This window comes from Penaeus monodon, chromosome 2 (genome assembly GCF_015228065.2).
Source record: "Penaeus monodon isolate SGIC_2016 chromosome 2, NSTDA_Pmon_1, whole genome shotgun sequence".
NCBI classification, from domain to species: Eukaryota; Metazoa; Arthropoda; class Malacostraca; order Decapoda; family Penaeidae; genus Penaeus; species Penaeus monodon.
Window position 1 is genome coordinate 51,782,146 of NC_051387.1, and position 11,776 is coordinate 51,793,921.

The 11,776-nt window shown below is 34.9% G+C and overlaps 1 protein-coding gene across 2 annotated transcripts in view; it reads left to right on the forward strand.

Moving 5' to 3' along the window:
• The window catches only part of LOC119583730 (protein YIPF1-like), a 39,852-nt gene extending 28,379 nt beyond the window's left edge, over positions 1 to 11,473 (forward strand). Inside the window, exons 4-8 of one of the 2 annotated variants that reach the window (XM_037932395.1) lie at positions 5,376 to 5,568; positions 5,930 to 6,046; positions 6,245 to 6,399; positions 6,607 to 6,789; positions 7,573 to 11,473. In XM_037932395.1, the coding sequence (XP_037788323.1) occupies positions 5,376 to 5,568; positions 5,930 to 6,046; positions 6,245 to 6,399; positions 6,607 to 6,789; positions 7,573 to 8,052 (1,128 nt within the window). In that variant the 3' untranslated portion in view covers positions 8,053 to 11,473. Of the gene's footprint in view, positions 1 to 1,190; positions 2,523 to 5,375; positions 5,569 to 5,929; positions 6,047 to 6,244; positions 6,400 to 6,606; positions 6,790 to 7,572 lie in introns of those variants that run through there. The other variant, XM_037932387.1, reaches the window with a different exon arrangement.
• Positions 11,474 to 11,776: the final 303 nt, after the last annotated feature.

An 11,776-nucleotide genomic window follows, 5' to 3' on the forward strand; every position in this document is an offset into this window, starting at 1 on the left:
TGAGAGAGATAATAATTTTAGGCGTTCTTTTCCAAAATCCCATTTGCTACCCTTCAAATGAGGGTGTACGCATTTACAACAGTTGCAGATCTGGTATGGTGTGGTTGTGTTTAGGTTGTATACCTTTGTACATCTTTTAGTTTTCTTTAAACTTATTCAGTCATTTGTCTTGTCCATGAGAGATTGTTGCTGAGTAATATGTATCAGATTGGCTTACATTATTTTCCTGTTCTGAGTTAGTTTTTGTAATGTTGTACCTGCTACCATCATTGTTTTATATGTATGATAGGGTGGTTGCTTCAGAGATTATTAAAGGAACTACTTGTTCATCAGTAGAGCAAGTATTTTCTCTTAAAACATGGAAAGTCACACAAAAAACACAAGTGTTAATTAATTTTGGAAAAGAATATAGAGAAGATAAAAAAAGAACAAGTTTCATTAAGAAAAAGATTTATATAGGAATGCACTTGTTATATGTTACTGATATAATAGGCATTTTATAACAGGTTTATTATTTATTATTTTTATAATGGTATCATCAGTATTTTTCTTTGTACATCCAACATATAGAATAGAGGGTCTTCTTGTACAAATATGGTGAAATCATTTATATCCATGTATTATTGAAAAAAAAAATGCATGTACAGAATTTATTAGTATATTGTAAATTTATAATGAAAATGGAAATGTGTTAACTTTCTACTTATCACATACTTTACATCTTATTTACATTCTTGTTGTAGCTATTTAATAACTTTCTACTTATCACATACTGTACATCTTATTTACATTCTTTTTGTAGCTATTTAATATTTGGATACTTCTATTCAATGTGCATTTTATGTTACAAGTGCACTGTTGATTTAGAAGAACTCCAAGAATTGTGCATCTTTAGCAGTAGATCATTAAAATTTTTAAAAATTTCTGACTGTACTCTAAATTTGTAATGGTAACATTTTGAAGTAGATGGACGGCAGTGGATAAGGTATATAATTGTGTCAGCACGTCCATTTTTATTGTTTTAGGAACTATTTTGCTTCTCAGTTCTTTATTATTTTAGGTTAAGTAATAGTAAATATTTAATTGTAAAAGATAAGTTCATGTATTGAATTACTTATATGTATTCACATAGATTAATATGCATGATTGCAACTGAGCAGATGAAGAGTGAGGACATATGTTACTTGCAGGTCAGTCCCAAGAAAAAGAAACGTAAAATGGATGTTGATAGCTCCCCAGTTTTGTCGTTCCTTCCTCCTGAGGTGAACGTGCGTGCAGTCTTACAAGAGAGCATGCATGGACTGGTGGATCTTGTACAAGTTGCAGCTCTGCAGGTTAGAGAGAAGAAGCTGACATCACGTGCAGTCAAGGAACTGGCGATCAAGCTGCCTGTTTCCTCTCTAAGTCACTTGAAAAGAGTGAAGAGGATTGTTTCAGGCACAGAAGCAGGTGAAGACATTTCAGAAAGTAAACTTGGAAGAGGGGATGCAATTGTTGTATACTTAGACTACTTGGAAAACTTTGGCATTCCATGTAAAGAGCATTGGGAGGGTGATAATATCAACATCCTAACTGCAGATGATTCGGCCAAAGTTTTTACCAGGCTCAAGGAGAGGGACATTGACACTTCCCTGTTTGAGGAACAGGTGTTTGCCTCCAAAGTGGCCAAGTATGCCCCAAGAATAAGGAAAATATATGATCAGGCAGCCTTGTACTGGCCCTGCACATTCCATGAAGATATCTATCTTACTCAGCTTTCATCTTCCAATTTCTTCAGTGAGGAAGAGATGAAGTTGATTGTCCACTACATGAATAAAGCAATCCAGTTAGGCCACATAGCCAGCAAAAATGGAGCCCCAGCCATTGGAACTGTTATAGTGAATGATCTGAAAGGTGCTATAGTTGGTCAAGGCATTGATGCTAGGCACAGACACCCATTGCAACATGCTGTAATGTTGGCTATTGATGATGTATCCCATCAGCAAGGAGGTGGTGCATGGTCAAAGCAGAAGTTGCCATCAAAGACTGATGATGAATTGCTTTCTGTAGATTCTGAAAATGGTGATTTAGAAGCATCAAGGCCAGCCAGCTGTGCAGATGAAAATAGAGTCCAGAAGTCCAAGGAAAAAAATCATTGCAATAATGCAAGTGATGTTAACACTCAGAATAATGCAACCAATAATCCTATATTTGCTTCTCAGACTATGAACTGTAACAGTGCATGTGAAAGTATATCATACATATGCACTGGATTTGATGTGTATATAAGTCATGAACCATGTATGATGTGTGCCATGGCACTTTTGCATTCAAGGGTGCGGCGTATATTCTATACCTGCCCACAGCTTCAGTTTGGTGCTCTTGGGTCACTTACTAAATTGCATACACTTCCAGGTATAAATCATAGATATGAAGTCTTTACAGTCACTAAAAGATGAGTTAGCTTGTTGATAGGTAGGATGAAATGGATTCAGTACAAATAAACTCCTTGGAAATTTCACAAAGTAACTGGATTTTTTAGATCTACAATAAAAATATGTTGTAATATGATGTTTCATTTTGCAACACTTGACTTTTTTGTTTTCATGGTACTGTGCAAGTCACTAGCATTCAAATTTATTTGTGTGCATGAGTGTGTGCTTGTGTGTGTGTGGAGCCAATTTAAGTTGTTTAAATTTTTGTTATACCATTGGAAAGTTTATGAAGGTTTACAGAACCTTCTAGATCTTCATTAACAAAATTTTGCTCCTTTTTTCCCTCCAAATTTCAGAAATACCTAACAAGGGTATCTTTGAATTCTTTTTTTTATACTAGATACATTCATGAAAATAATAATGAAGATGATAATAATAATAATAGAATAATGATAGTGATAATCAGTGCAGGACACATTACCCCACAACCCTTCCTGATTGCATACCCCCATAGATTTGTCTCGAAAGATCTTAAATATAATACACATATCTTGAAATTAAAAATTGTAAAACCTTGTTTATTGATTAATTTTTATGAGTTTTATCCCCCTCCTGCCTGAGGACAGTCAACTTAACTTCATATATTGAACCATATTCGTGTTGACAAATGTAGAAATGGTATGAATGAGAATTAATATCTTCACAATACAAGAGATGTATTTGAATGGTTTCAATTATGTCTTCATCAGAAATAAATGTATTTCTGACAAAGGTATAATCGAAACAGGTCAAATACACCTTTGTTGTGAAGATATTAATTCTCATTCATACCTTTTCTATCTATATACTGAGTTGTAAATTCTTTCTCATTGTTTATAATAACTATTCATATACACAAAATAGGATAGTAATATATATATCAGAAAAAAAATAATTTACATTTTGAATGTCTGAAATATCACTAGAAAATAATTATAAACTTTAATTTTGATGACTTTTTGGACATTTCTGCATTAAAAAAAAAAAAAAAAATGTGTGTGTGTGTGTGTGTGTGTGTTGTGTGTGTGTGTGTGTGTGTGTGTGTGTGTGTGTGTGTGTGTGTGTGTGTGTGTGTGTGTGTGTGTGTGTGTGTGTGTGTGTGTGTGTGTGTGTGTGTGCGTGTGTATATACAGTGTATCTTATATCCTGTTGTTTATTATTTATAGTTATGGTGCTTTACCACATCACTGCAGAATATCCTTACTTTGTTTTATGTCATTTGGAAAATCAAAAGAAATCTTTGATTCTCACTCTGCTTACATACACATACTCTACACTACACTTAAACTTTAATTTACATAACACAATGCAGCACTACTCTGCTTCCCCTACCAAAGTCATAGCTGGGAGAAACAAGGGTCTACTGAACATGGTAGCAAACAATTACTCAACAGTCCTACCTTGTTGCCAAGTATAAATTTGGGCCAGCACTGTTACCCTTTAGTCAGGTTTTCAGGTTTTCTTACTGAGATTTACACATATTTATAAATAGTGATGAGAAATTTCAGTAACAATAGTAAATAAAAATGTATTGCCTCTCTTCCAGTTTCCTCCTTTTATTGCTTTTTCTGTGCTGATTACTATTTATTCCCCAGTTTCAATCTATCACTGTCAGTTTCTCTTTCTTATCCTCACTTTTCCTGAATTTCTCCTTTATTTTCTGTTTTTTCTCTCTCCCTCTCTCTCTCTCTGCTCTCCCATCATCCTTTATTTCCGTTTCTCTCTTAGTCACTCCCTTTTTTACCTCTGGCCTTCATTTTCATTCTCTTTCTCTCCACCCTTTGTCCATCTTTCTCTCTTACCCTCCATCTGTCTCTCCCCCCCCTTCTTTCCATCTCTACCCCATCTTATCCTCACTTCCATCCTTCTCCTCCTCTCTTTCATCCTCCCTTCCTCTCTCCCACCCTCATTTCCACCTCTCTTCCCTTGTCTCTCCCACCCTCTGTCCTTCTTTTCACCTTCTCCCCCTCTCTTCCATTCTTTGATCCTGTCTCCCTCACTTCCACTCTCCCTCTCTCCCTCTCTTATTTCTCTCTCTCTCTCCCTCTCTTATTTCTCTCTCTCTCTCTCTCTCTCTCTCTCTCTCTCTCTCTCTCTCCTCTCTCTCTCTCTCTCTCCTCCCTTCCTCCCTCCCTCCCTCCCTCCCTCCCTCCCTCCCTCCCTCCCTCCCCCTTTCTCCCTCTCTCTCTGGTTCTGTCTCTGCCTCAATTTCAGCCTCTGCCTCTGCCTTTGCCTCTTACCCCTCCCCCCATCTCTCTTTCTCTCTCCTACCCTCTCTAACAGCCTCCAACCCAGTCTCTCCCATTCCCACTTGCTTACATTTCTCTCTGTCTCTCATTCTGTAATTGTCACTGAAATGTTTTTTCTTTCTTTTATTTATTTATTTATTTTTTTTATTATTATCATTATTATTTTTTCTCTATCTGGCATTCTGTCTGTGTCTCTTGTCTCTGGATTTGTCTCTGCTTCAGTTTCAGCCTCAGCCTTTGCCTTTGCCTTTGCCTCTTATCCCCTCTCTCTCTCTCTCTCTCTCTCTCTCTCTCTCTCTCTCTCTCTCTCTCTCTCCTCTCTCTCTCTCTCTTTCTCTCTCTCTCTCTCACTGTTTCTCCTCTCCTCTTTCTCTCTCTCTCTCTCTCTTTCTCTCTCCTGCTCTCTTTTTCTCTCTCTCCTTTTTTTCTCTCTCTCCTCTCCTCTTCCTCTCTTCTCCCTCTCTCCTTCCCTCACTCCCTCTCCCTCTCTCTCTCTCCTCTCCTCTCTCTGCTCTCCTCTCTCTCTCTCTCTCTCTCTCTCTCTCTCTCTCTCTCTCTCTCTCTCTCTCTCTCTCTCTCTCTCTCTCTCTCTCTCTCTCTCTCTCTCTTTCCCCCTCCCTCCCTCCCTCCCTCCCCCCTCTTCTTTTACTAAAACCATTCATTTGCACAACAGCTCATGGGTGATGAGGAAGGTAGTGAGCCAGTGGGACTCAAAGCAGGAGCCTCCTTTTGGAACTTTGAGTTTTACCAGCAGTTCTTTGATGTGGAGAGCAAGCAAGTGGGTGATCGCATCATTTGGTCTATGGTGCCGAAACCAGGGGTCAGCTATTTGCAGTCATACATTCGTCCCAACCCTGATCTGTATGGTGAGTCTGAGAGGTTAGATTTTTCTTGAAATGCATTTAGTAGATTTCATTTTAATTGCTATTACTTTTTACTCTTGTTGTCATGTTACCTTGTTGTCATGATTGTAATGATTTTTGATAGTGATTTTGATTCCGTTATTTTTCAAAGATCATGTTTATATAGATAGATGGAGACAGGTTGTCAGGTATATGTATATTCACATGTATACATATGTATAAGTGTATATACGCTAGGACATAGTTGTGTATATAGATATATAGATATTTTTTTTATTGTTTCATTTGTTTGAGTATTTTTTGTAATGTCACTAAACTGGCACATTCATATTTTTTTATGGTTATGCTTTGTCTTTCATTTCAGGGCCATTCTGGATTTGTATGACCCTAGCCTTTACTACAGCAATCACTGGCAATTTAGCAAACTACTTGTTAACCAGACCAGAAGACACGTATATATGGAGATATGATTTCCACAAAGGTATATATTTCTTTAGCCATATATGTATGCTGTAGGTTTATGTAACACCCAAATTATCATTATGAGTATCTTTTCATATATGAGATATATTTTATAGTGCATTTCAGAAATATTTGATGTAGTGTGAGAAGTGATAATTAACTGCATATTTGTTCTCTCCTCCTTAAGTATTAACAAATTTTACTGCCACATCAACAGTTACTCTAGCTGCCACTGCCATCTTTGCATATGCGTGGCTTGTCCCCTTGGCTGTGTGGGGCATACTGATATGGAGAGGATCTCGGGCAAAGATCTCACTACTAGAATTACTCTGCATTTATGGCTATTCCCTTGCAATTTTTGTCCCTGTGTCGGTGAGTATAGTGAACTCTGGTTTTTGTCACATTATATGCCTTTGCTGTACTTAAAGATTAAATTGTGTATAAAGCAAATGAAGGTATTTCCCCAATTACATTTACTTCTATGTAAGCAAGACCTTATTGATATCTTTTGCTTTCTTTTATTTTTTTCTCTTCTTTCCCTCCCTTCTTTTTGTTGATTAATTTTTCATATATTTTTAGATTCTTTGGATGGTACCACAGCCTTGGTTCAAGTGGTGCCTTGCAATTGTTGCCCCTGTCCTAAGTGGGAGTGTTTTGGTGCGCACTGTCTGGCCCTCACTCTCACATGACACCAAGCAAGTGGCCATTACCATCGCTGCATTTATATTGATCCTTCATGCAACCCTTGCTCTTGGCTTTATGGTAAGGACTTAGAGAAATGTTGTGTTGCTGCATTATTTCTCATTTTCTATCTTTCTTTCCTTTTTTCTTCTTTATATATGTGTCCTCTCCCTTTTCCATCATATTTGTTCTCTACAAAATGTTGATGTTAGTATGTTTGTGGGATGAACTCTTTTTTTTCTCTCTCTTTCTTTCTTCATTTTTCTCCTCCTCCTTGTACTTCTTTTTATGGGAGAGTTGATATGTATCATCTTTTTCCATCCTTTCATGCTTTTCTTCCTTCCTTATTTCTTCTTCTTCCTCTAATGGGGGTGCATATGTGTCCTTTCCTTTCCCTTTTCCATCCTTTCATTTGTTCTCTACAATAATGTTGATACTAGCATTTTTCTGTTCTTTGCAGTGAATAAGAATAAGAGGGTCCAGGCAGTTAGTAGACTGGTGATAAATGTGTGGATTATTTGATTAGGGGATATTTAGGTAGACATATTACAATATTATGGAAGTAACTATGATTTTTCAATTTTCTCTCACTACATGAGTAAGAAAAGCCATAGGAAAGGATGTAGAATACAGATTATAAGTTTATTTTGTAAATTCACTTTAAAGATTGAAAAATGATGATGTATATGTTTCTTCCCTTGGTTTTCCACCATTTTCATTAGGTAAAAGGAGGCATTTTATATGATAGCATTGTTAGTATTAATAGGGGAAAAATAAGCCATTTGATCAAAACAGCCACTAATGTTAAAAAGCATAGCAAATATCACCCATAATGCAAATAATACTGACTTCTAAACATTTCAGCTGTACTTTTTCACTGCACCTGACCGGAAGGCAACACCTGTCATCCCAGCGACACCGGCAGCCAATCCCAATGACAAGGCAGGAGCAGCCACACAAAGCCCAAGCAAAAACGTGGCAGCCGTAGATCTTGATGCTAAGACCAAGGAAGTGAATGAAGGCATAGAAAAGATGGATCCAGATAAAGGGGATAAGGTTGTTAAAAAAGACCAGGCTGCAGCAGCTCCAGTCCCAGAGAGCAAGAAGCAGGAGAGGAATACACCTCTCTTGGCTGAGAATTTGCAAGGACCTGGAGCAGCTGAAGTGGGAGATAAGTTGAAGAGCAATGATGGTGTGTCAGCTGTTCCTGTAAAGAGTGATAAAGTAAAATCTGTGAGGGAAAGTGAAAGCAAGTTGAAGAATAATCCCACAAGTGAAGAAGAGGAGAAAAGAGACACTGTAAGTGAAGACAAGTCAAACTCCGACACCCAAGTGTCAGCTTAGACAGAAATATAACTGTTGTAGAAAAAAATGATGGCAAAGAATTATTTTAGTGAATTGTACAGTTGATTGGACTAGTGTATGCAGAGCTTGTTGATATTTCTCTACAATTTTTTTGATTTTAGTGGGTTCCATATCATCCATAAGATATTCACATCCATTCCAAATATATTGTTTACTTCTAAGAGTACGCATGGTTCTATACACTAAAGAAGTGAAAGGGGGAAATATGTCTTTAGCCATGCTGGCAAGTCCAGACGTACAGAGACACAGATACTGAACTTTTTTTTTTCTTTCTTTCTTTTTTCTTTTTTCTTTTTGTTCCACTCATATATATATATATATATATATATATATATATATATATATATATATATATATATATATATATATATATATATATATATTTATTATATATGTATGTTTGTATGTATGTATGATTTACACATATAATCCCTGCACAGTTTTGGTTGTTTCATTAGTTGTGCACCATTGTGTGATTAATCAGACACTAATTTGTTCATTTTTTCATGTCATTTATTGTGGTGACCAGACTGTAATTCTGAATACTGGATGTACTTGTGGAGTTATCTTAGTGTCTCTTTTTTACATATTGCATTGGAATAAAAGTATTGATACATGCAGGAGCAAGGAGAAGTATCAAGTCACAGACTGTTACTTCTGTTTCATTAAATTTTGGGGTGGTTCCAAAGTACTTAGTTATTGAATTAGAGAGTACAGGTAGAAATTAAAAAGTTTCATAATGCTTCTGACTATTGTGTTGTAAATGGAAAAAAATTAAAGATGTAATATGGTAAGCTAAATAGCAGATTCGGCACACAATAGTGTATGTCTGCTTCCCACTTTTGATTATGGTTATGAATGACTCAGTTTCACTTCAGAATGCTTGATTAATTTTTGTTTTACTTCCTTACTTCTCTGGAAAACAATAAGTGCAATACATATATAAGTATATATATGTATATATATATATATATATAATATATATATATATATATATATATATATATATATATATATATATACACACACCTTATCATTTATGAAATTATTGTAGTACACCATTAAATAGGTTGGCATTAACAGAGATGATGAGCATACTACCTGAACAAGCTTGGCTATTTTTATTCATGCATAAGAAGTTGGGTTATTACAAGTTTTGCTTTGCATGAGTATATATAACTTTGTATCTTAAAAGTTTGTCTAAGGATGTATAAGTAAAGTAGGTGCTTACTTAAGACATCTGTTTTATAATCCATCCTTTTGCACTAAGAATGGCTGTGATATTGTCACAGGGTGCACTGTGGTAAAAGCTATAGTCCATAATGGCGGTGTTCAATTTTGTTCATAAAATGTGCTTCTATATTGAACAATTATCAGGAAGAGCAGAATGTGGATTGTTTGAAATGAGGAATGCAAGTAATTTTTAGGGAATATAATAAGGGGTATAAGCTTATGATTAATGTGAACTGTTGCTTAGTTTTGAAATTTAGTTTCTTTCTTAATATTCTTATACTTTCATGAATCTCTTATCATTGAAAGTATGTGAATATGCCCATTAATGTAAAATCATTCAGATAAATTAATATATATGAAGAGATATGGTTACTGAGACACCAAATTATGACTTTTACCCTTTTATCTCTCTCTTTTACACTGAAATCTATTGCAGAGGGAGTGAATGATATTCCAGATGTGAGCTTAGAGGGAAGCTTTAGCTTTCACATAAAATTAAATATAAACAAGCCACTCTGGAGCTGTACTGGGCACTAGATTTGTAAGTTATCTTGCACAAACATGAACATTTTGAGACAGAAGTAAATTGAAGAGTATTTGTAAGATCCTTAGATGATGTTGCATGCATGACACATTATTTACACTCCCTTTTTAAAAAATGATTTGAGAGTTTGTCATTTTGCCAAGTACTGAGAAAGTTTTAATGTGATACTCTCAGATGGCAATGTTATTGTTTTGTTTTCCTTTGTGTGAATGGTAATTTATTTTGAATTTCTTTGTTTGCAAAGAAGAGTTTGATTTTTTTTTTTATAAACATTCCATACATGTGGAGATTATAAGGTTATTCTGATTAATGAAAAAAAGAAAAAGAATTATTTATATCAATCAAGATATTGAGGAGAATGTATGTATGGTATTGGATATGTTTTTCTTCATATTCTTTTTTGTAAGCTTTAAGTAAGTAAAATGATTTCCAAAATGCATAGTATATTTCTGCTTCCTTGTAAGACAATGAAGTGTTAGTTCCCAGTTTTGTTTGTATTACTGCAAATGAGGGTGTAGAAGTACAACAGACTTTTTAGTTAATATGCTCTACATTGTATATTCAATGTTATAAGATTAACATCTTACTGTGAACTAGGTGTGTGAAAGACTTTCTGGCAAAATTTAGAGCTGGAACTTACTGTCAGAAATATAGAAAAAACAATGGTCTTACAAATTGCTATATTATTTGTACATTGTTAATTGTTTGTATGTAAAGATTTAGTAATTTTTAACTTCACTTGAAATTTGCATTATTAATTACATAATTTACAGATAAGACTCCACCAGTAAATATGATATAGTCAATTGAAGGCTTGGTAAAGTATGTTTCTTTAATAAGATGTATTCATGTGTTAAAATTGTGTACCTTTTGAAAGATGTGTTTGTGTGTTAAAGTGTGTTTCTTTGGTTAGATTGGTTAAAGTGTGGTAGTGTGTTAAGCCCATGGTAACGATAATTTCTCAGGTGCTACAGTTGGTGAGTATCTTTACTTCCCAGACAACATTACAGACAGATCCAGCTGTCTTGAGAAGCATCAACAGAAATTCATCTTTCTGTTTTTATGTATTGACAGCTCACAAAGGATTATGCAAAGAGGATTGAGTAAAGTTGCATGCTCTGTGTGTGAAAGATATTTAACAGAACAAAATGATTGAGATATAAGAGAAAAATGAGTGAATCTTCTGTTTGTAACTTCTCAGTATTTATGCCTGAGGGAAATATAAATGATTTAGGGACCTTATTCATGTGTAACATTTTTTTTTTTAGGTATAGTTATATCATTGATACTGGTGCCATATCAGTTATGAGAGCATCAGATGGATTCAGATACCTCTGGTGTTTGTATGCTATGTTATTCCATTTCATTTCCATCATGACAATCTCTTTGAGTGGGCTTCCTGGTATTACAGTAAGGAGATGTATTATTTTGTATCTAAAAAATGGGTAATTAATATTCACAGTAAATTGTGAACTGAGAATAGTTAATGTGTGTTCATTTAAAATACTACTGTGTACCATATTTTATTGACGTATCTATTTATTTCAATTTTAAATCTAGGAAAGTATGTATTTCCGTGGTTTACCGACTGTGTGTGTGTTGTTAAAGGATTTAAATATTTAATGCTGTTTTTGTCTACCCCCATTGACCCATTAATTCTGAGTATCTGTGCTTACAGGGTGATTTCAGATGTTTTTCTTGCCAGTTGTACAATTTTCCTATACTCTGTTGACTTGCATTTACAGACTGCCAGTGGTGTTCATTTTTCAAAAATATTGGCTAGTTATGTTATGCAGATTTTATAAGTTATGTATGAATGAGTTCATTTGGATATTATAATGACAGATCATAATATATTTAATGGTATTTCTCTTGTGGAATAAGACTGTTATAGTGTTTAAAAAAAGTTTTGCTATTTTCCCCCAC